General features: G+C 53.2%; 2 protein-coding genes across 6 annotated transcripts in view; both read right to left on the reverse strand.

Annotated features, from left to right (window-relative positions):
- Positions 1–1,526: 1,526 nt before the first annotated feature.
- Positions 1,527–23,756, reverse strand: TCF25 (transcription factor 25). The gene is made up of 18 exons (XM_027618751.2): positions 23,088–23,756; positions 16,860–17,024; positions 15,752–15,826; positions 14,957–15,075; positions 14,122–14,187; positions 11,579–11,661; positions 10,863–10,993; positions 10,367–10,466; positions 9,118–9,211; positions 7,811–7,903; positions 7,603–7,708; positions 6,323–6,482; positions 4,886–4,973; positions 4,062–4,220; positions 3,818–3,908; positions 3,356–3,435; positions 2,157–2,229; positions 1,527–1,836 (listed from the first exon to the last, which is right to left on the reverse strand). Exons 1-18 carry the CDS (start codon positions 23,436–23,438, stop codon positions 1,678–1,680), a joined length of 2,193 nt encoding a protein of 730 aa, XP_027474552.1. The 5' UTR covers positions 23,439–23,756; the 3' UTR covers positions 1,527–1,677.
- A 17-nt stretch (positions 23,757–23,773) lies between these two features.
- The window catches only part of SPIRE2 (spire type actin nucleation factor 2), a 37,587-nt gene continuing 33,856 nt past the window's right edge, over positions 23,774–27,504 (reverse strand). For all 5 annotated transcript variants that reach the window (XM_027618755.2, XM_027618753.2, XM_027618754.2 and 2 more), the window contains one exon: positions 23,774–27,320. In XM_027618755.2, the coding sequence (XP_027474556.2) occupies positions 27,098–27,320 (223 nt within the window). In that variant the 3' untranslated portion in view covers positions 23,774–27,097. The remainder of the gene's footprint in view (positions 27,321–27,504) is intronic.

The raw sequence follows: 27,504 nt of genomic DNA on the forward strand, positions 1-27,504 counted from the left end.
TGTGGTGTCTGTGCTACCCTGAGGTAGGGTGCGACTTGATGGGAGAGTGCATAACCCATTAGCAATCTGACCACGGGCAGCAGGAGGCCAGGAAGAGCCCTTTCACCCTTGCCTGGACCCTGGGGGCAGAGCAAGCCATTAGAGCAGATGTTTAGATGTGAGAGAGCTGGCTGTCTTCTCAACTCCATGGAAACTCAGAGCTTCAAGTAATGACCTAAACCCGAGCAGTTTGGCTGAGCACTGATGATTTAATCATCTCTTGGGACAGCAGGTCCAGACGGAAGCAGTTTCATCCCGGTCTGGGCCCAGCCTCTCTCTGCCTCGTTATCTCTAGAACACTGGCTCTATTTTGAAGGTCACCGACTCCTGGTTGTAAAACAACTGCTGCAGCTCCGGACAGCACATCCCCATCCAGATGTATGTAAGGCTGGAAGAGGCAGGATGCCAAGCTCTCCCTGCCTGTCATCATCAGAGAATGAACCCCTTCCTGGAGGAACCCAGCAGACCCGTCCTGTCGGCCGAAGCTTATCGCAGGACACCCTCATGGGAGAAATGCGAATCCAGGACAGCCTGGGACTATTTCAATCGTCCTCGATCCCACCCACCAAATCCAGTTACAGTGACGTGGGATGAAGTATGGGTAGTAACTGACAGACATCAACACGTCTGCAGGGCACTGTCCTTCCATGGGTGTTCAAAGCAGAGGCTTTGGGTGACCCCCAAATGCTGGGAGCTCCCGGCAGGATAAGCTCACACATCTCCCCAACAGGTGACTGCACATCAATGTCTAGAACACTGCTGGGGACTTCCTGGGAGGCCCAGCCAACACTGATCCTGGCCCAGAGCATGTGAGCAGCACCTCCTCCCACCCTCGTCTGCTACCTACAGGGGTGGAGGGCAGGGCCGGGAGGGAGCCCAACAGACTGGCAGCTCCCAACCTCAGTGTCCTTGACCCCTTCCATAACCAATCAGGCTCCTGAGTGACAGGCGGCCCTGTGTGGCGCTGAGCTGTGGAGCAGGCCAGGACTCGCCCCAGGTGATGAGCCCTCCCCCATGCTCTGTTCACCTCCCCTCCCCCGCAATCAAATGCCCCCTCATCTCTGTCACATACGATCTCCAGAGCTGCCAGGACATCCTTCCCAAGGTCTACCCCTCGGCCTCCTTCCCACTCAGGGCTGCCCTAAAGTTTCCCCATAAAACCACTATGACCCTGTACCAGTGGCGCCCAGCCCAAGGACTCTGGTGTCAGTACCTCTTGTCCCCGGCCGGCCTGTTCCAGGTTCCCCATGGAGGCAGACACCTTGGTGTCCTCAGCAGGGATGTTGCACTGAAACCCTATGGGACCTTCTCTACTCTGTGCCCCAAACTGTGGAGTGCAGGGTGGCCATGGAGAGCTCACAGGGGGCCGGGGTTTGGCCGTGTGTGGCCCTGGGTCACGTTCTCTCCTGGGACACCTTGGGGTCCGTGCGGATCCGGGACCCACCTGCCTCAGACTCCAGCCCCGGGAAAGAAGAGCTCGCGCTGCACAGAGCGTAACCCATTCACATTTATAGGAGACACAAAGGAGGCAGGCGGACGACACATCAGCATTTCTACTCCAGGGAACTGGCCAATTCCGACCAGAACAGCGACCAGGAACATAACTGTACGGCGTCGGGGCACGGCATGGACGCGGGCTCAGTCCCACTCCCCGGCCCCCTCGGGGTTGTCCTCACGAGCTGCCTCCACGTCGTGGAAGTGGAAGTTGGCCATCATGTCTCGCACGGCCAGCATCAGCCTGTTCAAGCCTTGGTTGCGGTTCAGACCCCCAGCCCCTCCATCCTCCATCCTCTCCCCCTGCAGCAATGAGACTCGTCTGAGCAGGGTTGTCCTGGGCCCCGAGGCCCAGCGCTCCCAACCCAGCTTGCCCAGGACCCTGCTGGGAAGAGGAAGCTCCTCGGCGCAAACACGTGTGACGAACAAGGCCAGGCCCCAGCGGGAGGTCAAGGAGCCACGCTGAGTTGAGGGGCCAAGCTGGCGGCTACGGTCTCAGGTGGGCATGTCCCGGCCTCCTGAGCAGGCTGGCTACTGGCGCCAGCAAAGCCTCTAGACATGCACAACCCCCCGGCCCGGCCTGAACCCACATGGCAGAGAGAGGCCAAGACATGCTCACATACCTCCATGGTGTAATTGGGCAACAAAGACCGGAAGAATAGGGCAATTGTGTTTCCATGGCTGACGGGACTCAGCCTGAAAGAGGAAAGAAGGTCAGATAGTGCCGCTGTGTACCCTGCCCTGGGGTTGGGGGGAGACAGCCCACATGGTAGCTGGGGCACATGCTCAGGCCTCACAGGGAAGGGCGTCCAGAGGGGGCGGGCCCTTGGGGACCTGGCTGGTTGAGCTGAGCAGAGTGTGGAGGGTCACCTGCCACGGCTCGGGTGGCTTGCTTTTGAGAAACACCGCACAGGGGATACAAAGCGGTCATGTGAAGAGAAGGTTCTAGGGTGTGCTGGGGAGTACCCTCCTGGTAAGACATGGAGCTGGAGCCCAGCTCCCCTGGACATTTAAGGACTGATGGCCTCGGGTCGGCACAGCCCTTCAACCACTCCTCAGGGCTACACTGTCCAGCAAGACAGTTTTTCTGAACCTACCAACATTACAAACGCCTAAGTGTTACCTTAATCAATCTGAGAATTTAAGTGGGCACTATTTCCCTAGAAGCATGCAGTCCAACTTTTAGAAAAAGTCCTTTATCCTACATAATGTGCTCTACCTCTACTGAGGTCTGGAAAGAACACGCTTTCTGAAATGGGAAAGTCTGTGACTCCAGATCTACAAGGTTGTGCCGACAGCCTCGTGGTAAGGCAGTCACTCAGCTTGAAAGGCTAGAAGGAAAGAAAAAAGCAGCTTTCCCGCAATCCAAGGCTAAACGCAGTCCACAAATCCACTGCAGACCTGGGCTAGCTGTGCCCTCACTGAAGCTCTCCCGGGTTTGGCCACAGGCCTTTCTCTGTTCGGAGTCCTATGTATCAGCAGTTTCTTACTGTGGTTTTGATTTTACATTTATTTCTAGATTCCATAATTAACACGTCCCCCACCGCACTGCACGCTCCACAAGGGCAGAAGTGGTGCGTTACTCCTGCTTCCCACTGTTACCTCCAACACCTGTTCTAGAACCCAACCAAAAAACGTTTCTACATCAGACAAGTAAGTAAAAGTAAGTGAAAGAACACGGCCGGCGAAATCTGACCCGTGACCCCAATCACACCATCCTCCGAGGGCCTGTGTCTGGAGGAGGCAGGGAGCCCCAGGGAGCTGTAAGCACTGACCTCAGAGCCACCCAAGCAAAGGAGCAAAGCAGGAGGCGGAGAGGTACCTCTCTGGTCTGACGTAGGAGTAGATGGTGTCCAAGGGAGGCAGAGGGTCGAAGCCCATCACAGACTGCGTGGTCACATCCTTCAGAAAGGGAAACAGAACCGCCGTGAGCCCTGGCTGTGCCCCCAGCTGACTTCCAGCTGATTCTAGCCTGGGCTGGCCTCTGCGCGAGGAGTCTGTCAGTCTGACAGAATCTGTCCTTGGCTGTGAGGTTGCATCTACTGGACTAAGAAACTGGGTGAAGGGTGGGGACGCTCACTCTGCCCTGCTCAGATGGCAGGGGTGCACGTGCAGCAGAGAAGGAACGGCTCGATCACCTGTGCCAGGGTCTCTCACTTCAGTGCTCCAGGAACCCCAAGCCGCTCAGACAGCGATGAGCACAGCCCCACCCCTCAAAACCCCAGCTGTGAGGGGAAGGGCCCAGCAAGTGACAAAGCTCCCATTTTCAGCCCCTCTCCCTTACCGGAGGGAGGGCGGCAACAGCTTCCTTGACCTCGGACAGGACCACGTGGCGGTGGATGTTTCTGGGTGCACGCTGGTAGAGCACCTTCCGCCTAGGCCCAGGGAGAAAAGGGAAAGCACAGGGAATGAGCCTGCCCTGGCCCTGTGGCCACATTTGTGACAGCCACCCTGAGCAGATGGGCTTCACCCTTGTGAGGACCCATGAGGCCAAGCACTGCCCTGTCCCCCCTGGCCTCCGGGCCCACCTGCTCTCACACGCTTCCACTGCGGGGTCCCCAGAGTCCACTGCCTGTAGAACCTCGCGGACGTTCTCCTCTAGCCAGCTCATGGTGGCGGGCTCCTTCCAGAGGAAGTGCGACCTTCCGAGGTAGAGGCTCACCAGCTGGCTCAGGGCAGGGGGCTGGCTGTGGGAGAGGGGGGCTTGTGAGCAGAGCCCGCCAGGGCACAGACTCCACACACCCACTCACACTTGTCGGGGGTGGGGTGCAGGGGCCTGTCCAGCAGCCTGGGGGTGGAGGAGGTTGCCCAGAGGGGCTGCCGACTGGAGATGGGCCGTAGTAAGTACAAGTTCTTTAAAAGAAACGTAAAACAGAGGGAAGGTGTACGTCTGCGCACACAGAGACACTGGAGAGCCGTGCTGGTTCACTAACGGGGCTCCCATGCTGCATGTTCACCTTTATTTTTCACGAGACATTTGGGAAAGACAGTCCGTGCGTGTACAGATGTGTGCTACGAAACCCACCCAGCAGGTGCAGGTGCCAGCACAGTGGGCCCCACGCCCTGCCCGCTTCTCATCAGGAAGGCCTGAGCTCTGAGCTGCAAGCTGCGCTCACACCAGCCAGCTCTGGGTCTGAGCGGTGAGGCGATGCCCCACGAGGACCTGGGATCCAGCCCTCCTCAGCAGGACAACAGTCTGGCTGCCAAGGTCTCCTGCAGAGAGTGCCTGGCAGGACCCTCCCAGTGACAGCCAGCCTCATGAGCCCTGGGTCTGAGTGCAAATGGTTCCCGGGCTCTGCTCTGAGGGGCATACCCATGACCCACATGTGGGCGGGCCCTGTCCTGTCTTCACCTGATCTCGGCATCTGGTCCGAAGAAGCGGTGAGTGGCGACAGCGGCGTCGGGCCGCACGCTGCAGTACTCGAGCAGAGGCAGGAGAACTGCAGGAGGAAGAGGGGCCCCCAAGGGCAGGGTGACACCAGGGTGAGGCCAGTCTGCCCACACCAGCCCCCAGCGGGGCTCTGCCACTTTAGACGGGGTCATCAGCCTTGCTGCCTCCCAGTGGCCCCGTGTGCATCTGAGGGGTCGCACCCATGACCCGCCAGGCCAAAACACAAAGCGTCCTAACCACTGAGCTCACACACATTCCCCCTGCAGGCTGGTGGGGGAGCCAGTTCGTGGGGTTCAGGCCTTGGGCGCCCCGTACCTTGGGCGGAGACAGGCTCTGCCCACTTGTTAGAGCGCTCTCCCTCTGAGTACCTGAGGCCTCACCACAGCCATGTCACCCAGAGAACCGTGTCTTTGAGTGCCCTTCCAGGGATGGGTGAAAGCAGGGCAGCTCAGTGTGCAACAGGACCCCCCGGGCTGCACGGAAACACCACCAGCAGTCGGCACACGGCCGCCAACACCCGACTCCACACACACAGCCAGCGCCCACCAGAGGCCTCTCCTCCTAACCTCACGCACCTCAACGGGGAAGAGTCAGTCCTCCGAAGACTTGGCCAGGCAGCCCTGCGTGTCAGGCCCAGACGTACAAGTCCGGTGGGAACCCTCAGTGACACAGGCCTCGGTCCTGCCCTGGCCACCTCCTCAGACCTTCACCATCCTTGTCTACACCCCCTGCTCTGTTTTCTCCCCAGCACCTAGCACCACCTGATACGTCATCCTTTTCAGCTCATTCCACTGTCTGTCTCCCTGCCCTGGGATGTGAGCCCTAGAAGTGGGGATCCTGGCTGCCTCCTCTGCCTGGCCTGGGACACAGCAGGCTCACGGAGGTGAAGGGGTCACTGAGAGGGGGCTGTGGGGACAGTGTGCATGAGCTTCATGGCCTGTCCCTGGCACACAGCCCTCTGTGAAACTGCACGTGGCAGGAGGGCCCAACTCCACCAGGACCCTGATGGGGCAGCAGGCTCTCTATGATCTCCTCTCACCACCAAGATCAGCCCACAGGACTGTCTCCGCGTGGACACCAGCCCACTACTCCAGGGAACACAGGGATGGTGGAAGGACCTCTGTGCAATCCCAGGACAACCCTGTCTCTAAGTTCTTCAACTCAATGAGAAATGGGATTTGCGGACTGGGTCCCTCCTGCACGGTTCTGCTAACGTCCAGCAGCTCATGTCCCTCTCTCTAGAAGATACCCGTCTTCAGAAACTAAGTTTTTCTCAGTCAATATCAAAACACTTATCCTAAAACCCCAAGACAGTTGGACACCAAAGTCAGTTGTGACTTATTTTCAGCTTCTGAATTGCGTGTACGTGCATGCAGGGGTTTGCGAGGGTGCACCCACCTCCAGGGAACATGGTGAGTGCCTGTCGGATCAGGATAGAGGCCTGCTCCCTTGCAGAGCTGAGCTCCTGCTCGGGGAGGTCTGCTTGCTGACTCAGCAGGAAATACGCCAACGGCACAGAGAAGGCGAAATTTGGGAGCTGAGACAGGTTCCGATGAGCCTGCAAGAGCCAGAAAAACAAAGTCTGAAAGTTCGACGTGGCAAAGACAAAAGATGCACAATTCACAGACGCTCCGAAGTCTGAGCCCCAGGATGAGCACAAGCGTTGTGTTGGTATCTCTTTGCTTGGCATAAAGATAACTTCATGGCACGTCCAGGGGCTTTCTCTTGGCAGGAGACAAGTAACAAGGCCCCGGGGCGGGGGCGGGGGGGGAGGGAGGTGGAGAATCGACAGAGACAGAAAAGCAGGAAGACCTGGGGGAGGTGGAGTCAGGTGGGGTCATAGACAGGCGCCCACCCTCAGGCTGCGGCCAGCTTGGAAGCAGGCAGTCCGTGCTCTGTCACAGTGGGAAACTCAGAAAGCCCGGGTGGCAACAAGGAGCGTCCCTCCCCTGCTGGGACCTGATCACATTGGCGAACACGGCCAAGCACTTTCCTGGCCTTTCTCTATGCGTACGTGACAGATAACACACGATGGGCCAGGTTTTCTCCACTGAAGCAGGGCTGTGGTCTCCATGGTTCGGTAAACGTTCCTCTGCAGCCCTGTTGTGGGGGGAGGGCTGCTCCCTGCAGCTGCATTTTGGGGGCTCCAGGAACCGTGTAAACTAGGTCCCCAGTGGTGGGACTCCTTGGCCAACAAGCCAAAGGACAGAATTCCAAATGACTTACGTATGTAGTCATTTTTCGATTATACCCACCAGCCCCACCCCTCCGGAAGTGGTCAGGTTCACACATCCCCAAGAAGGCACCATCCAATAGGAACACACGTTTTCCAGCAGCCGAATTAAAAACAATACAGGTGAAATGAATGTTACTACTGTTATATTTAACCCAAATACCTAAAACAGCATCACTTCTACAAAGAATCACTATGAAAGTCACCAGCAAGAGCATGCAGTTTTTTTGTGCCCAGTCTCTGCCTCGATGTCAGGCTGCAGGCAGACCCCGCCTGCATGTGTCCATGCAAGCCTGCTCGAGGGAAACAGGTGTCATCCCATTCGGCCCACCCCCAACCCCTGCAGCTGTGCGCACATGAGCACAGGAAGCAGGGGAGACAAAAAGGGAGCAGGGCACAGACTCTGGGCTGAGCAAGGCGAAGAGAAGCGCACATGCACACCCACCTCCCACTCCTGAAAGAGACGGATCAGGTACTCGTAGTTACGCGCCCGCAAGGCCAGGTGGTCGATGAGCAGCAGCATGCACAGCGGGTCCTCGTCGGGCTCCAGGCTTCCGGAGGCGGCACAGGGAGAGAGCGCAGTGTGGGCCGGTGTGGATGTCTGTGGGCTCGCGGCCACGGAGGCCATACGGGCGGCAGCTGTGGGCGCTTACCTCAGGATGAGCTTGCAGAACTCCAGCGCTGTGCGCGGGCAGCCACGCTTCTCCAGGAAGCTCATCTGCTTGTAGAGGGCCAGGTAGAAGCTCCTAGATCCAAGACAGTTCCCGGTGAATCAGAGTGGCAGCAACCCCAGAGGCGCATTGCCTGGAGGCCTCGTCCAGCACCGAGTCCACCCTCTGCACGCTGGCACTTCCCATGTGGCCTAAGCACCGTGACTGTTGGTGAGTGTTCCTGTGTCTGCAGAGAAGGTGATGCTCTGCTTGTCGTCTGCAGTTACGTGGCTAGCCGGGTAAAGAAACAAGCTTCGCCGTTAGTTGAAACCGTCTTTTTAGTTTACTGTTTATCGTCTCAGAGGACAGAGTCAACCTCTCCTACCGTCTCTACCATTTGAATTCACCCTCCAGTCTCAGGAGCTGCTAGCGGCACTGCTGCTGGATGCGTCAGGTTGGGAGACTTGAACCATCCTGGTGGACTAGTGTTTTTATCAATGACCATCACCCTGCTAGTGCGTGCAGAGGTTAGTGTCTTATAACCTGTCTCCAAGAACGAAGAACTTAATTGGAGAGACAAACTGAACACACGTGAAACCAGACAATCTGTGCGGGGCGGGGGGCGGAAACCTGTGTGTCCTGGGACCTAGGCTGACTGCCAAGGCATGGAAACACCCAGGGCTGGAGATGACCAAGGACGCTGGAGGCCATGACAGGGTGAAGAGGGCACCAGGACAGAGGACACCCCCCCGCCCCCGCCCCAGGGCCCTCAAGGCCAGGCCGAGGGCAGGAATCCAGTGGGTGAGGCTGTTCAGGCCTCCGTCAGTGAGGGCTGGTGCCAGGGTGAGGCTCTGGGGCAGGAGACGCATTTGCGAGAACAGAGTGTCACACAGTCATGACCACTCAACGCAGGGAACAGGATCAGGCTTGAGTTCAAGCCATCCTCAATGATTTAGGAAACGGCACATAGGGCTGCCCATAAAGCATTCCAGAGCATTCTAAACTCATGGGGTGCAGATCCCTTTGTCCAAATATACGAGGAAACAAACACAACTACAGACCCTGTGATAATGAAGTGGCCTATCAGACTCACTTCTAACAAGGACAAATGGAACCCCAGGCAGCAATCCATCTGTCCTGGAGCCCTCCTGCATTCAAGTGGTAAACACACTGAGATCCCCTGGTGTGAGCTACCAGGTGGGACACCTCGGGGACAGGCCCCTGCCCCGTTCCAGTGGCACCTACACGGGTACTCACATCCCATCACAGCTCTGATACACCTCGACACACCTGTCATCCAAGAAACCCACCTGTTCTCAGGTCTGCGGTAATCCAGCCGGCAGGTCCCGCTAGTGAGGCTGAACAGGGGGTGGAAGGCACACTCCATGCTGTACAGCGCTCTCTCTGAGGACCACACAAACACCAGGGGAGGGTGTCACGGCCAGCACGGTGTGGCAACTGCAACCCCATCCCCCATGGCTTACAAAGAAAGCTCTCAAAGGAAGAAGGTAGCAGAGCGAGGATTCTGGAAAGTGCCATGGCACAGATGTGACCTTGGGATCACCGATGCCACTCTCTGCATCTACTTTACCCAGAAGCATGACTTTCTAGACAGACAGATACAAACACACGTCCTCACAAAACCCACATGCACATGTCCACAGCAGCTTAGTCACATGATCCAAGGAGTGGAAACAACCAAGTGTCTGCCAAGTGCTGGCAGACACACAAAACATGGTCCATCCACACTACGGAGCATCATTTGACTGGAGAGGAATGAACCCTGGAAACATTGCGGTAAATGAAAGAAGCGAGGTCGGGGCGCCTGGGTGGCTCCGTCGGTTAAGCATCTGCCTTCAGCTCAGGTCATGAGCCCAGGGTCCTGGGATCGAGCCCCGAGTCGGGCTCCCTGCTCAGTGGGGGTCTGCTTCTCCCTCTCCCTCTGCGCTACTCACGCTCTCTTTCTCTCATAAAAAAGATCCTTAAAAAAAAGCAGCCAAGTAGACATGTATCAGAGCACTTCACTCATAGGAAATGTCTGGAACAGGCAAATGCACAGAAACAGGAAGGAGACTTGGGTGGGCCAGGGGCTGGGGTGGGGAGGTGTCAGGTGATGGGCAGGGATTCTTTGATAAGTTACATAAATGATCTAGATTTGGTGATGGCAAGGGTGTACAACTCTGGCATGAACTAAACACCAATGAACTGATCACTCTCAGTGGCAGAGTATATGGTGTGTGAATCCTATCTCAGTAAAGCCATGGTTTATAAAAGATTCTGGCAGGGGTGCCTAAGCGTCAGACTCTTAGTTTCGGCTCAGGTCATGGTCTCAGGGTCATGGGATCGAGCCCCGTGTCAGGCTCCATGTTCAGTGTGGAGTCTGCTTGAGAGTCTCTCTCCCTCTACCTCTCTCTCGCCCTTCCTCTCTTAAAAAAAAAAAAAAAAAAAAGCCCTGGCAAACCCCGAGTCCTGGCTGTCACCTTCTAAAACAGCACCTACGCTCTTCCAGCAGAGGTGCTCCAAGGCACAGCAGGGCAGTGTACCCAGGGAGGCTCTTACCCACGAGGTCTCGGGCCATCTCCTGATCCTCCTGAAAGCGACAAGCATCGCTGAGCTGCAGGAGCGAGTCAACGTGGTATGGGCTGGTCTGGAGCAGAACCTATGAGCAAAGACGGAACGATGATAGGGCTAGAGGTTGTGCCTCCTGGACAGCAGGGAGCAAGGCACCAGCCCCAGGCAGCACTTTCAGGCACTGAAACCTTGGGAAAACGTCACAAAGGGTGACATCCACAAAACCCTCACCTCAAACCAGGCTCATCACCGCTGCTAAGCTGAGTCACGGATCAGGCCTCTGGTGGGAGTAGGGACTCTGCCCCAGGACCTCCACCTTCACCCTCTGCCACTCCCCCCAAGCAAGGGGCCCTGGGAAGATGAGGCGAGCCCCTAGAAGCACCTTGCCAGGGCCCTCAGCCCCCGTGATCCAGGCCCAGGGCAGCCTGGGTTACTGAGGAGAGGATGCAGGCTGGGCGAGGACCCTCCAGGGGGACACACGCACCACGATGTTGTTGGGCTCCATGGACTCCACGGCAGCCAGGAATTTGTGCTGTGTCTGCTGATACTCCTCACTGTGCTCGAATGCAAAGGAGGAGAGGCCCTTCTTGGACTCCAGCAGCCGCATGGACAGACCTGCGGAGAGTGCAGCGTCAGGCTCCTTGCGCTGTTCCTGGCGAGGAGTCTCTGTGCACACTCCACGGAGTCCCCATCAGAGGGTCTACTTTCCCAGGATGTCTGGGGCCGACTGCCCGTGGCGTGGTCCACACCAGCAACCTGTCTATGCTTTTCCCATGAAGAGGTTTCTTCCCCCACTGGTGTGGCCGGATCACCAATGTCCCAGGACAACAGGGACACGGGACAGGGGCAGGGTGGGGCCGTCATGTGCTCCTCTCACGGTGACGGTGGGCGCCCCAGTCGGACCCCATGACCCAAGGGTTCTCAGACACGGGGCATGTGCTCCACACTCCAAGCCTTTCTGCACTGGTGCTGTTCTTCTTTAAGTTATACAGACTTATTAGTTGGCAACAAAATACAAACTATCCCACTTGGAAAATGAACTAGATTGCTTCCTACGATACAGGATCCACAGGAAAAAAGAAAAAGGTAGAAAAAAGCTTCATGAAAACCCATTTGAGAAAACATGCAGCTGCTGTGTGCAGGGAGAGGGGGTCCTTGGTCCCCCGGCACCAGGCCAGGGCACACCCCACAGCCCCTCACCTGGTTTGGTGTACCGTGGCCAGGTGCTCTTCGGGGTCGTCAGCCATGTACACTTGGGGTACACACGCTGCCTCTGCCTCGGCCTGGGGAGAACAGACAGGGTTACAAATTCTCCTTCACTGCCTGACCCCCACAGGCACCATGGAAGCAGAACCGTGGGGAAGGGAAGGGCGGGGGTGAGCGTGCACAGGCACGACCAGGACACGACACAGTGTCAGCAAAAGAACAGGACCACCGCCAGACGAAACTGAAAACGGTCATCTAAATGACCAAACCACCAGAGAAAGAAAGAAAAACAAGAAATTTACAGTCCAGCAAAATGGTAGAAAAGAACGGTAAATAGGAAACAAAAATTGAAAACCAAAAATAAAGACCCGGAGGAGAGTAAGCCTGTAGGTACCCCGTGGAAGGAAGCGAGCCGCGTTCCCGTCCATCGGGCTGGACAATGCAATGCCGGCCAGGCACAGGGGACAAAGGGTGGCCTCTGTGCCTCTGTCCTGAGGTGGGTCCTCTCCTCCCCTCTCAAGATTTTGAAAAGGGAAAAATGATAACCATGAACAGAACTGGTGTAGCAGGACACTGACGTCAACAGACTTCTGGTGGGAAGGAGCAAGACAGAGAGCACAAGAGGGCAGCGGGGGAGGGAGGTCCAGCTCCCAACACACTGCACGTGGACTGCCCTCTCTCCTCAGCCACGCACTCCACCTGTTATCCGGGGGTCTCTGCTGCAAGTGCCAGACCGCCCCCTTGAAGCCGTGGCCACAGAGAGGGGTTACTGCACCACCGCTGATGCTTTCTTTCTTAAGCTGAGTAATGGGCATGTGGACATTCTGCTCTATACTTTCTTGATAATCTGAACCACTTCATTAGAAAAAAAATTTGAGTAAGAATCTGGCCTGTATTAGGAACAGGATAAAATAGACTAGGCAGAAGTGTGAAGAAACAGCAAAGATGAACCAAGCAGAGGCAAACCAGTGGGGCTACGGTGGGGAGACACAACATTCAGCCTAGGAGAGTCCATGTGACAAAGAAGAACACCTTGAAGTGAAAATGTTTTTCATCAATATTCCAAAAGAAGACCAAGTCAGAAACCCTTGTGTCCTGAATAACTTAACAATCAAGATAAAACCAAAAACCATTAGCAAATAACAAGAAAAAGTGCTCCATGTACACATTAGACAGAATCTAAAACTCCAAACTCTACCATAGGTCAGAGAACGAAGAAACACTCAGACAGCAGGTGACCGAAGGTACTTGGAGCTAATGCAACATGGGAATAGCCACCGCTGGGTAATTTCACTATAAATGGCCACAGACATGCAGGGAGACTGCAGCCAACACAGAAGCCAACACCTGTCCCCTGGGGCAAGTGCATTCCCCTCGTACACCAGGGTGTGGAAAATGGTGCCTAGAACCCAGCCATGCAGAACCAGGTGGTATGGCACGCCCACAGAGTTCTGTGGTCCTGGGGGACAAGATGTGTGTGCACAGGGGGCCCCAGATGGGTGCACGGAGGTCTCCTGAATTGTTACCTTGGAGGGGGGTGCCAAAGGAGACAATTCTAATTCCAAATTGCTTCATTTTATTTATTTATTTATTTGAGAGAGAGAGTGAGAGACAAAGAGCTCGAGAGGGAAGAGGGTCAGAGGGAGAAGCAGACTCCCTGCTGAGCAGGGAGCCCGATGTGGGACTCGATCCCGGGACTCCAGGATCATGACCTGAGCCGAAGGCAGTCGCTTAACCAACTGAGGCACCCAGGCGCCCTGCTTCATTTTTTTTAAAAAAGATTTTATTTAAGAAAAGCAGAGAGAGAACATGAGAGCATGTGCCTGCAGGGGGGGAGGGGCAGAGGGAGAGGGAGGGACAAGCAGACTCCCTGCTGAGGGCAGAGCCCAAGAACATGACCCAAGCTGAAAGTAAGAATCAGCTGTCCAAGCGACTGAGCCACCCAGGTGCCCCTTGCCTCAATTTTTTTATAACAAGCATTTAATTCTACATTTAGAAAAAAATATATACGTGAAAAGACAAAGCTTCTGCTGACGTGGACACTCCTGGTCAGAAGTGGACTCGGTGCTGGGCATCCGGAAAGCTGAACACCACACCTCCTACACAAAGTCCTGCAAGCAGACCCTCATGCACAGAGCATTTCTCTCTGCGTCTACCACAGCTCGTCAACCACTAAGAACTGTTACATTAACAAAGATCAAACTTCTCTCAGAATCTAAACCCCATGTTGGTTTTGCTACTGACTGAGAAACAAAAATTAACCTGGCCAAGATTTCAGAGCTAGAAGCTCAAAATTTTAGGACCTCCAGAATCTTTGTAAAATTGTGACTCACATGCTAGCTAAAGCAGTGGGAGGGATGGAGCCCAATGGTTACCGAAAAGGTCAAACATCAACTTCTCACCCTTCAGGTTCCTCAGAACCAGAAATCCTAAGGCTTTCCGTTTGCAAGGTGCTTTACCTACCCCTCCCCCAAGGGTTTAGAGGCCTTGAGAATACTCCCTCCCTTTTCTGAGAACACAGCCAGTGTTGAGCTTACCTTTGTTCCCCCAGGACAGCTCGAGCACCAAAATACCTTTTCAGTTCTGTGTCTGGATTCAAGTGTCTAGAGAATTGAAAATTTTACAGAGAAAAATGAAATTGAGTTCCTCTACAACGATTCTGGGAATTCTTTTTTTTTCTTTTAAGATTTTATTTATTTGACAGAGAGAGCACAGGCAGAGGGAGAGGGAGATGCAGGCTCCCCACTGAGCAGGGAGCCTGATGCAGGACTTGATCCCAGGACCCTGAGATCATGACCTGAGCTGAAGGCAGATGCTTAACCAACTGAGCCGCCCAGGTGTGTCCCCGATTCTGGGAATTCTGAAAGGTCACGTAAAACCCAGCAGGAAGAACAGCTATCCTGACATGAAAGACAACTGGCAGGCCTGCATTCTTCAAAACCATGCTGACCGGAAACAGAGGCAGCCAGTACTGGGGCCGAGTCCGAGCAGCCTCAGACCTACAGACTATAGATCAAAGTGGGCTCACTGACTCAGGAATAAAGACGGCTTTCTGAACACAGGCAAGAGTCTCTTTAGTAGGGATAGGGTTTCATTAGACATCCACTAGGACAAGAGAGGAATAATTAATCACAGAATGACATCTTACTTCAATACCATTCAAGAAAAAATATTCCCAGATTTATAAAGTTAAGGGATGGGTCCTTGGAAACCGAAGTTTTCCCCTTTCCTTCTTTCTCATTGCTCCTATTGCCTAAATGTTTGGCAATAAACCTACATTGCTTTTAAATATAGAAAGTTTTCTTTTTTTTTAAAATGTTACTTTTCCTTTTCATGGAGTCTGTGTCTCAGCAGGAGGGAGAGGAGCTGTACCTGTGTTCCACATACAGGACGTGCTTCTTGGAGCTCAGGGGAGGCGGCCCGGGGCGGTTGAAACCACTGCTGTCCTCAATCCTCTCCAAGATCCGATCGATATCTTCCAGCCCATTTTCCTAAAGACAACAGAACACTGACTTTATTTTAAACATCGTAAGAATTGATAAACAAAATGACTTTTATAAGAAACCAGCATTATATTGTTTACTTTCTAAAAGACAGTATAATCCAAATACTGTGTACAGCACATATATTTAGAAAAAAGGAGAGATGCTTCATTAGAGGAAGCTCAGAATTGGCAGGAGCACAGAACCAGAAGAACCCTTGAAATAACTCAGTCACGAACCTGACTGCTCGTCCTACAGGTGTGCCCACCCCTTCAGGTAGGACTTGACACAAAAGAAAGCTACGACCTCTTCAGGAGACACGGAATCAGACGGCGAAGAACGAATGAAACAGATGTTCTCACAACAGACTGCTCCTGGAGGGTTACACCTCACCATCCAATCAGTCCATCAGCACTAGAAAAAGGTCAGGGCACGGGGGCAACAGACTAGAAGGAACTCTGCCGGCCAGAGAACGTCACTTCAGATGGTGGCCAGGAAATGAAAAGCACAGAATGAGGTCTAACCCTCAAGGAACAAAGTGAACTAACATAAGCAAAATTTGGTTAGTGACTTTCACTGACCTCTGAATTGTATTCAATCAAATATTCAATTATATACAATCAAAATATCAAATAAAAATGAATTGCTTCTAACACCACCTTGAGAAACAGCCAGATGCACATACCAAAATTTCTCCTGTAGAGTTCTTCTTATTTTTCTGTTTCTTTTTCTTCTTTCGGAGTTTGCCACTTATATTAGACTAAAAAAAGAAGCACATTTTAGTCAATGGAAAGAAACAATAAAATCTTAAAATCTGAGAATTAAAGCAGCAAGCTGCAGAGGGATATGGGAACACAGGCTCGGGATCCCCTCCCTCCCACCCCGAATGTCCTGTGAACTCACCTACTTCTCCAACACATACCTCCCACTGACCTGCAACTCTGGGCCTACGTTCAACTTTCTCCCCTATTCCTTCTTGAGAGGACTCAGGGTTTCCCAGGACCCCAAGAGGCTCACAGGGTCTGAACCATGCATCCACCTGCCCTCTGTTTTTGTCTTTCACTTTGCCAACCACCCTTCCCCGCCACACTTAGCTACCCTGGAGACCTGGGCCCCTGCACTGCAACCCCCCCCTCCCCGACCCCTGCGCGTGCACACACACACACACACACACACACACACACACACACACACGCCCTTGGTGCCTCTGCTGGAATACCTCTGGTGCCTCCAACTGGCCACCTCCTTCCCTGCAGTGTAGAGCCCCTGCCAACCCAAGCTCGGGCAAGTGTCCCACTCTACGCCATGAGACAGGTCTCATGGACAAGATGCACTTGTCCATCCATTTCTGTCCCCCTTTCAACTAGAGGTCCCCGGAAGGCAGAGTTGTCCCCAGAACCTAGCAAGACCACAGTAAGCACCTGCTGTGTAAACAAGCAAAAGATCTCCTTAGAGACCCTCCCCTGTGCCATGCACAACAGCCACACCCCAACACTAACTTGATCTACGCATTTCCTCAAGGTATGGCCACCCAGGGCCCTGTCCACCTGACCAGAGCTCCAGACACACAGTCACAGAGAACATACATGTTGCAGAGTAGAAACAGACTCTCCTGAAGTGTGAAGGCAAGTCTGGTGCCAGGGAAACTCGTCTAGGGGACCCTGTATGTCCCCACCTTGATGCCCACCAACTACTCTTGAGAATTTCATACAAATCTTATCAGGGGCCCCAAGGAAATGGTGGGGCAGCTGCAACTGCAGAAAATGACAACACAGTGTGGCTGGTCCCCATACCTGCTCTGGGGGCGCTGCCTTGTCAGCCACTTCTCCAGCTTTCTTGCTGTCTGCACCTCCACTCTGGGACCTCCTTTTGTTCCCTGACACCACGGCGTCTGTGAGCAGACCATCAGGTCTCTCCCCATTCAGCAGAGGTCCCTCCTCAAGGTCTTCAATGTTTATCTGGAAAAACAGATGGGAGAGAACAAGGGTGTTCCAGGCAACCCGGTCACAGAGTAAACGGTGATACTGAGCCGTGTCAAGAGTGGAGAGCAGGGCAGAGCTGGGGCAGGGAGACATATTCAGGGTCACTCCAAGGCTGCAGTGGAAAGAAACACCTACATCCATGTGCCTGGCAGAGCCGTAGTGCTCACCTTTTCAACAAGCTCTGGCTCAGGGTCATTTTCGTCAACAGACCCCCGAGAATGCTGGAGCCCGGGGTGGCTCCAGGTGTCTCTGTCTTCAGAGCTGACATAATGAAGAATCCCCAAACATTACAACCTATCTCCCTTACTGAACACCACCCTAGGGCAAAGATTTGTAAATACATTTGTTCAGCCAATGCATTAATGTTCTTTCCTCCTACTGGGAGTTCTAGCTCAACCCATCTACAGTAGCTGACAGGACAAGGAGCTAGGGGAAGAAAAGGTACCTAAGGACTGACTTACCTAGAAACTCTTCCCTGATAATAAAAATAGCTCACCCAACAGAACCTTACATAGCAGTGAAAAGGAATGAACTGTGCACGTGCATGCGAGCACACTCACACTCTGGAGGCAAGATGGGGGCAGGGTGGGTACAAGTCACTGGAGAAATTCTGGCCCTTCAGCCAGTCAACGAATAAACAAACAAAAGAGGTCAACACGGACTAATAACGACCACGTTTCATCAACCAGATGGGATGGACCCCATCTAGTGCACTGAGATCCAAAAATAAGTAAAACAGTCTTCAATTTAGAACATGTGACAATTTATGACATTAAACAAAATAAAAATAAGATCTACTTTAACCCCCACAACCCTGAGATAACTTTTATTTTTTTTAAACTGAGATCAAGGGGTGCCTGGGTGGTTCAGTTGGTTAAGCGTCTGCCTTCGGCTCAAGTCACAATCCCAGGGTCCTGGGATCAAGTCCCACGTCGGGATCCCTGCTCAGCGGGGAAGTCTTCTCCCTCTCCTCTCTCCCTGCTTGTGATCTCTCTCTCTCTCTCTCTGACAAATAAATAAATCAATCTTAAAAAAAAAAAACAAAAACACAAAACTGTACCTGGTGAGTTTTCACTGATTCTTTCTGGACCTACTGTCTCAGTTGGGAAAGTATCAAAGAAAAGAAAGCAGGAACAAGTTTTTGTATCCTTTGGTTCTGCTTGCTTTCTTTACCAATGGAGATTTCCATGTGGCAAGGACAGAATCTAGGAACATATTATGCTTATCTGTCTATAAATCCATACCTGACTTGAAAATGCTAGAACTCTACCAAAATAGCGTCTGTCCCAACATCACCCAATACTATGGCGATTCCTATTGTGGACACCGTCTGTTGAGGGGCAGCTTTGTAAAGCCAGGGGCCCGGGTGTGGTCTGGTTGGTTTAGATTTGGGAGCAAAGAAAGAAAACTGGAATGAGGCCTCCTGGGACATTTTCTAAAACAATGGGGGTCCATGGGGGAATTGGCACCCATACTTTCTTCAGCATTCAACAAAATGGTACCTCCAATGCTTCTAGTGAAGCTGGGTGCCAATTTACTTTTTTTTTCCTTAAAATTTATTAATTTGAGGGGCGCCTGGGTGGCTCAGATGGTTAGGCGTCTGCCTTCGGCTCAGGTCATGATCCCAGGGTCCTGGGATCGAGCCCTGCTTCTCCCTCTCCCTCTACTGCTCCCCCTGCTTGTGCTCTCTCGCTCTCTATCAAATAAATAAATAAAATCTTAAAAAAAAAAAAGATTTATTTATTTGAAGGGTGCCTGGGTGGCCCAGTGGTTAAGCATCTGCCCTCAACTCAGGTTGTGGTTATTTCTTTGTAACATTTTCTTTTCTCCAGCTTACTTTAAGAATACAGTATATAATACATACAATGTAGCTGCTATGTTATTAATAAAGCTTCCAGCAAATAGTAAGCTTTTAGCAGTTAAGTCTTGGGGAAATCAAAAGTTAAAGGCAGATTTTCAACTGCATGGGGTTTAGGGCCCCTAGCCCCAGTGTTATTCAAAGGCTGAATGTAATTCTTTGTGAAATATTGATCTTCCTCACTTAGAGGGAAAATTTCTCAATGCTATCAAGTCTGATCATTTTTAAAAGTCTATTTGTGTGGTTTTTAGCAGACTGTCGAAGTAGTCCTTGACTCCCAAAATACGGAGTTCTATTCTCTATTATCCTCAACCGCTACACGGTATGTCATGCTGCAAAACTTGAACTATACATCTGAAACGGGTGAATTTATCAAATATATGTTACACTTCAATAAAGCTGGTTTTTAAAAACTACTCTGAAGTAGAAAAATGATTTCTAATCTAAAGCCAAAAAAAAAAAAAAAACCTCACCCAAGAGCCAGTCATGAGGACAAATTCATACACTAACAAAGGACAGTGTCTCTCTGCTCTGCTTTCCTCTCCTCAGAGAACACTGCTGGCCCCTGGAAATGCTTCTAAGTAAACCTCTTAGGATCACGTTTCTACTTAAGTTCTACTGCAGCCTTCACTTGGTTTCCAGTGTCATTTAAAATCTGCATTGGCAGCGTGTTGACGATATGCCTAGCTTGGGCTAAAGGCTGCACATGTTAATTCATATATCACACATGACAACCCCATGAAGTAAAGTAAGATCATCCCTAAGGAACAGGGAAACTGAAATTTGTGTTAGATATCTTGCCTACATTCTCACAGCTTTGAAGAGGTGGAGCCAGGATTCAAACCTAGGTCCTTCTGACTCCAAAGCCTGTATGCATACATTCTGGCTGGAGACAATACCTGCTGGTCCTCTTAGAGGAAATGCTGACTCATGCAGTAACTTTTCCGCATACCTGGGTGCCAGACACAGGGTGGTGAGGACACGTTAGGGAACAGCACAGTCTCTGTTCCCACAAAGCTTATACCTCAGCAGGGAAACAAAGCAACACCAAATTTAAAAAAACCGACAGGTAATTTGTATGCTATATTCTGTGTTAATAGCCAAGGAAAAATAAGAAAGAAGAGACATGAGAGTGTGGAGGTAACTGAACTTTCTTTTTTTTTTTTTTTTTAAGATTTTGAGAGAGAGAGAGTGCACATGCAGAGGGAGAAGGAGAAGCAGGCTTCCCCGCAGAGCAGGGAACCCAATGCAGAATTCCATCCCAGCACCCTGGGATCGTGACCTGAGCTGAAGGCAGACGTGTAACGACTGAACCACCCAGGAGCCCCTGGGATTTATTTATTTTAGAGAGAGTGAGTGCAGGGGAGGGGCAGAGGGAGAGAGAAAATCCTCAAGCGGACTCCCTGCAGAGCGCAGAGTCCAAGGATGCAGGGCTTGATCTCACAACCCTGAGATCGGGACCTGAGCCGAAATCACAAGCTGGATGCTTAATCAACCCAGCCACCCAGGCGCCCTGGGGTAAGTGCACTTTTAAAAGCAGGTAGGAAGGGTAAGCAAGACTGAGAAAGTGACATCTGAGCAAAACCTGAGGAAGGAATCATTATGACACCTGAATACGAGGCATTAAAAGCAGAGGAGACGGTGAAGGGGACAGACCACTATGGCTGGAGCACGGCAAACAAGATGATAGAGAAACGAGGTAGGAGAGCTCATGGGGCGAACTGGGCCAGCCTGGAGCCATTGGGGGGCTGTGAAGAAAGGAGGGCTGAGGTCAGACACGAGCCTAACAGGGTCACCGTGGCTTGTGATCAGACAGACTGCAAAGGAACAAGAGCGGAAGAGGGACTGGGTAGAAGGAAGGTGATGATCCAGGCCATAGGCAATGGTCACCCCCCCAGGTGCTGCACCTGGAGTTGCCATAGGACTTCCCAATGGTCTGAGTGTATGGTGAGAGAGAGAAAGAAGATCAGAACGCCTTCACACTGCTGGCGTGGACAAGAGAAAAAATGGAGATGCCCTCCAGAGAGGGAAGGCTGGAGGAGGCAGAAAGGGCAGTTAACACACTGGGTTTGAGATGTCTGTGAAAGGTGTAAGAGGAGACAGATGTTGAGCTGGATCCATGAATCCCAAGACTGGGAAGGACATCAGAGCTGGTGACAGCAACATCAGAAAGAAGGGGGTGGGGCGCCTGGGTGGCTCAGTCGTTTAAGTGCCTGCCTTCGGCTCAGGTCATGGTCCCAGGGTCCTGGATCGAGCCCCGCGTCGGGCTCCCTGCTCGGCGGGAAGCCTGCTTCTCCCTCTCCCACTCCCCCTGCTTGTGCTCTCTCTCTGGCTGTGTCTCTCTCTTTCAAATAAATAAATACAAATCTTAAAAAAAAAGAAAAAATGAAAGAAAGTGGAAGGGGGACACACAGAGTTCCGAGCAGGTACAGCCCGAGTCCCCCTGACGTGATCTCACAGGGAATTCCACGTTAGTATTTCTCCTCTCCCTTCACACATAAGCACCTGCCACTTTTTCCATCTCTCTCCATTTATCCTCTTTTTCAGCAGAAACATTAACTTGCTTCAGATAAAAATACCATGACGTGGTTGAGAGTACAAGTTTTAAGTCAGAAAACCTAGATTTACTCTGCACGTGTCACTTACTACCTCATTTGCACAAGGGGGACAATATGATCTCCTTTCAGACTACGAGAATCCCAAGATACAGCAGCAGTGCCTGGAATGTGTAAATGTCCTCCAAAGAAAAGCTACTGGTGTTAAAGACTGAATCTGGGGGATATGGGAAAGAGAAAGCACAAGCTGCTCAAATGTCCATGGAGATGGTCGACTACAGCGCAGACTGGTTTCAGCCTGTGAACAAGTGAGATGGGAAAGACTTGAGTGTTTTGAAAGAAGTCAGAAAAATGGCAAATTTAAGAACACATGATGTGACAGAAACAGTGGGGAGACAAACTGCTGTGAGTCCAACTGTGGGAGCTGGGAGATGAGCACAGGAAGGTTAATACTACTCTTGTCTTTGTACACGTTTGAAACTGTTTATAATAAAAATGTCAAAAAGAAAGAAACGGTAAGAAACAAGGCAGAGGCGAGGGAGTTACTTCTGGTCTCAGAATCAGAACAGGTGGAAGGAGACTATAGAGAATCTCAAGAAACGACCCGGTCAGGGACGCCTGGGTGGCTCAGTTGGTTAAGCGTCTGCCTTTGGCTCAGGTCGTGATCCCAGCGTCCTGGGATGGAGTCCCGCATCAGGCTCCCTGCTCGGTGGGGAGCCTGCTTCTCCTTCTGCCTCCTCTGCCTGCCACTCCCCCTGCTTGTGCTCTCTCTCTCTCTGACATAAATAAGTAAAATCTTTTAAAAAAAAGAGAAAGGACTTGGTCCCACCTCCATCACAGACTACAGCTGAGGCTCGCTGGCCTTCAGAGGGAAGGTCAATTGCCCAACTCCCAGAAGGGAAGCCCACATTCTCCACCATCTAATGATGGGCTCCTAACCTGCCAAGTTTACATAAAGCTGGGAGCCATCACAAGACCAAGAAAGCGCTTACAAAGGGTCACTGGTTTCCCCATCATCTTCAGACCTACTGCTGTGTGTTCAACCACTCGGGCACACCGTGGAGGGGATCCAAGGTGAGCACAACAGACAGTCACCTGCCCGCACAGAGAGGTCAGAGAAGCAAGAATAAGGCGCACAAGCAAAAGTACTGAGGCCAGCTAAAGAAACCCCGGTGGGCGTTTACTCCCTCAATTCGCATCCATCGTGTTATTTCCGCGCCAGACACGTGCTGCGGGGGACCCAGCGATGAGGAGCAAAACACCAAGACCTGCGCTGTGAGGAGTAGACAAGACTGTCTGCAATGGCCCTGCGAAAGCCTGGCGTAGGCAATGCTCAACCCTGAAATAAAGCCAAGAGCCCCCAGAGCCTGAGACGTGAAGCCCCGCCCACTGGGCGGCGGACCCGCCTCTCGACGTCACGACCAGGCCCAGACCGCAATTGCCCTGCCTCCTCGCCGCAGCCTAAACCCGACGTAGCCACGCCCACCACATAGCCCGCCTCACCCCCCCTTAGCACCGCCCCCGCTGCAGCCCAGACCACGTGTTGCCCCGCCCCGTGACGTCACGGACCCGCCCCTCCCACTGCCCCCTCCCACCGCCCCCACCCCAGGCAGCCCCGTTCCTCACCAGCTCGAACCGGTTGTTGACGCAGACGCCCTCCTTCCCTGCGCCTCGGGGACGCCGGCCACCTGGACCCCGCTTTGGACCTTCTTCTTCCGCATCATCGTCATCGTGGAGGACAAACTGCAGGGCGCCGGGCCCGAGGGGCTCCTGGCCGCGCTGTTCCCCCCTCAGCCTCCGGAGGGCCCGGCGCGACATAGGACCCAACGGCCGCTGACGTCTGGAGACGGGGAGAAGGAAGAGCAGAAAAGAGAACGGCCGGCACGCCTGCGCACTTGGGGCGCGCTGGCGCGAGGCTGGCGTGTCGCGTCTGCGCGCTGAGGTTCTCCGGAACTTCCTCTCCGTCAACAGGGGCATTAAAGAAGGTGCGGGCGCGTCCAGGCCAGTTCTCGCGCGAGTTGGGGGCCTCCGTGCGGCGGTCTCTCTCGCGGTACCAGCGCTGGTGTCTCAGGGTCTTCCGGAGGCGTGTCCGCGACCGCTGTCGGGCTGGGGCGGGGCCTACACGGGCTCCGAGCCGTCTACACCGGAACCTAGACCCTGCTCCCCGAGTGTGGGCTCGCCGGGCGGGAGGAACCTGCAGGTGGGGCTAGGTGAGGAGGACGTGCGCGCGGGTGGGCGCACTGCCTCGTGGCATTCCTCCTGTGGCGGTGCACAGGTGACAGACAGCTGGGCGACCTGGAGGGCAGGTGAGTGCTCTCGGTCTGCCTCCGCGGTTGCAGGCGGGACATCTCCCTCATTAAAAGTAACATCCAAATCGAGGAGCTTCCCAAAGCTGCAGATTTCTGGACGTCTTCCTCCCCGGGATAGACTGAAACTGAGTTTTAGGGGCTGTCCTGGGCGTTTGCCTTTTGTTGTCGTTAATGCGTCCCCGGCGATTCTCCTGTTCGTCTAGGTACGGGAATCCCTTACTGTGTTTTAACCTCCTGGGGAGATTTTTGCAATAAAGATCAAGGACCCATCCCTAGCAATTCCGAGGTGGGGTCGGGCATTGATATTAAGAGCTCTTCAGGGGACTGAAATGTGCAGGCAAGATTGAGAACCTCTGCACTGCAGAGCTCTAAATGCAGGAGCAAGAGGAAATGGTGTGAGTGTGTTAGAAAAGAGGAGACGGCAGCCTTGAGTGTGGCGATGGCACTCTACCAAATTCTTACATCCTGGGAATAGGTATCCCCACCGTTTACAAGTAAACTGGGATTCAGAGAGTAACTGGCCCAGGTGGAACCTGGATTTGCATGCAGGTCTGTGGTTCCGAGGTTCAAATGAGGAAGGCCACTGGCAAGGACCAAGAAAGGGAGACAGGGACCGGGTGGGTCATGGCCTCTGGGATCCCTCTCCCTTGACCCTTGAGCTCCACCCCATCCTGCTTTCCTCCCTAAGTCTGAATGTTCCTCTCTCAGATTGGGAATTGAGTCTCCGGAGACACACAGAGGGAGAGGGTGTGTGCACACAGGTGTGCGTGGCTGGTCAGCCTGTACTGGTCCTCAGGATCTTGCAGGACTTCACATTGGCTGTCTCTAGTCCCCGACATGCACCACCTGCTCCAGCCACTCCCCTGGAGTCCCCTAGAATTTACCCTCTTTACTCTCCGTAATCCTGTTATTAAAGGGCTACGCTCAGCCCCGGGGGAACCTCCAGGACAACACTCCCTTGTCCATGCTACTGTCCATGGCCAGGCTAAATAGATTGTGTCACCCCTGAAGCAGTGTGACCGATTTATGCAGGTGTCTTGCCTCCCCTGTGGATGAAAACTTGGGGAGTCTCAGCCTGGAAATGCTCCCTCCTTTGTGCTTCCACAAGAGAGCAGCCATGTGCCACTGAGAGATGTAACATCAGGCCCAACCTGAGTGGAAATCATGAAATATCTCCCTGTACCACCGAAGGCATGGCCCTCAGTAAGGAGTTTGGTTGTAAACAGCTCTAGAGAAAGCTCCGTTGGTCACAATCTAAATTAGGTGAGGTAGAGATAGGGCTTGGTTCAATGGGGTGACTGCACGGCTTTCAGTACCTGGGGCCAGCAGGAGGCGAGTTCCACAAGAATGTGGAAACACCCTTCCCACTTCACCTTCAAGATTTATGTGGGCCCCTTGCAGGTCAGCCTAGCTGTCCCAACATGGGTTTTTATTTTTATATCCAAGTATTCCTGTGTGGAGTAGAACCCTGGTTTCCCACTATTGGGAACGTGGGCCTCAACCTATTCCCTGGCCCACTTCCTCACCTGTGTAATTAAAACAATGACAACAGCGCTCACTTCCCAGGAGCAGCTGCCCATGGAGGTTGCTGCACAAATACTAGCTTTCCCATTGCTGGCTGTGTGACTAGGAGCAAATCTTTACCCTCTCTGTATCTGCTTCTCATTTTTTTCTTTTTCTTTTTTTTTAAGAGAGGGAGAGTGGGGCAGAAGGCTCCATGTCCAAGGGGGGAGACCAACAAGGGGCTCGGTCTCATGACCCTGCGATCATGACCTGAGCCGACATCAAGGGTTGGACACTTAAGCGACTGAGCTTAAGGAACCCCTTTGCTTTCTCATTTTTAAATGGGAATAATAATACTCCCTGCCCATGAAGTGCCCATAAGTGTTGGAAGCTGATGTTTTTATTGGCTGTTGTAATTTAGTGTAATTGAATGTCATGGACGCCAACTGATGAAGTACCCTCTCCTGCAGGCCCCTGTGTTACAAGTCCTGACCCTTGGGGCCTCCTCTGGGCCCCCGTCCATGTGACAGACAATTAGAGCCTGGCATCCAATAGGCCTGGGTTGAGGTCCCAGGTGAGCTGTCTTTGGCCAAATTCCTTCCCCTCTTGAGCCTCAGTTTCCTTACCGGTAAGGTGGGTTGACACCCACCTCCCAGATGCATGTGGCAGGCGGAGCACGTAGGTGCTTCTCTAGCCATTCTCCTGAAGAGCAGGTGGAGCTGCCCCCCCCACCCTGCAAGCCCTAAGGGAATCATCTGCCCAGAGAACGGGAGTAGGGATCTGGGGATGAGGCCGGCAGTTTATAGGCATCAGGCTGAGCCACATGCAACCCTGCCGGCCATGGGACCAAGATGGCCAGATCATGAAGTTGGGCATCATGGACAGGAGTGGGCCTGAGCACCTTCATCCCATGATGGGCATCCTGAATGTGCACCAGAGGGCAGGTAGCCCCTAAAAGCCCAGCTTCTGCCCTCAGAGAATGTGCCCATCACTGTGGCTCAATAGTCCTCAGCCCACACCCCAGACAAAAGACTGTGAGACCACCTTTATTAGGCCAAGAGCAGCTGTGTGTACAAATTTACAGAGTTCCTCCCTGCACCAGGATCACCAGCATCACCAGGGCCCTGGAACCAGCACCATCTCTGGACCTCTGAGTCTGTGAGGATGGCTGGGGCATGGAAGCTGGGCAGGGGGCAAGGAGGGAGCTTGGCCTTGAACCTTGCAATTGGAAGGGCATGATGCCGCTAGGAAAGTATCTGTCCACTCCTGGTCTTCCTGGCTGCCTCTGCAGACCAGGTTCTGCTCAGAGTGCTCCTGTCTACCTGGGGACCAAAGCATCCTGTCCCAGCCTGGACATCTACCCAGGGAGGGGAAGCTGCTGTGTTCTGATTCTTGGGGATGGAGAAGAGAACCAACATGGGTGGGGGTCTTCCCAAAGCCCTATCATCTGGAATCCACTGTTGTGTCTCCAACCTGCCCTTCTTCCTGAGTGAGAAAACCTACTCCAGTGCAATCCCCTACCCCCAGCCAAGGACTCCCAAAAGCAAACAGCCTCCCCCGGGGAGGGTCCTGGAGTAAGCCTGACCCCAAATAAACTCTGGGGCCAGAAAACATGTATATAAATATATAGACTGTGTGTATATATTATATAAACGTATCTATATATGTATATATGTACATGCACACTCAGAAGGGCAGGCCAGCAGCTGTGGCCCAGGATGGGGAGTTTCTTAGCCAGGGGGCAGGACTAGCCTGGCTCCTCTCCAGAGACCTGGCCACCTTGAAAAAGCCTCTGGCTAGGTGGCCCAGGAAGGCTGAGAGCCATCACTTGAAGTTGAGAGTCCAGGTGTTAGGGATGTAGAGGGACTGGGTTTGGCGGGTACGGCGAGGCGTGGTGTTGAGGGCATCCACACTCTTGCGGCTAGAGCGTACCACATCTGCCACGAAGCTGGTGCAGTCGCTGCACACATCCTTGAGGACACAGCCGTGGGTGTAGATGTGTGGGAATGCCTGCTCCACACTCTGCCACTGGGGCCCCTGCAGGGATCTGGAGCAGGACAGAGCTGTCAGGGAAGTCTCTCCCCGGTTCCTCCGTATCCACAGCCCACCCGCCATAACCCCTCCATCTCCTCCCCCCAGCAAAAGCTTTTTCCTCAAGAGGTAGCTGGAGTCTTGGGGTCTGCCCACCAGTTCCATTTCCAGTTCCCACCACTCAGCCCCCAGACCCTCTG

The sequence above is a fragment of the Zalophus californianus genome, chromosome 17 (assembly GCF_009762305.2).
Source record: "Zalophus californianus isolate mZalCal1 chromosome 17, mZalCal1.pri.v2, whole genome shotgun sequence".
NCBI lineage: Eukaryota > Metazoa > Chordata > Mammalia > Carnivora > Otariidae > Zalophus > Zalophus californianus.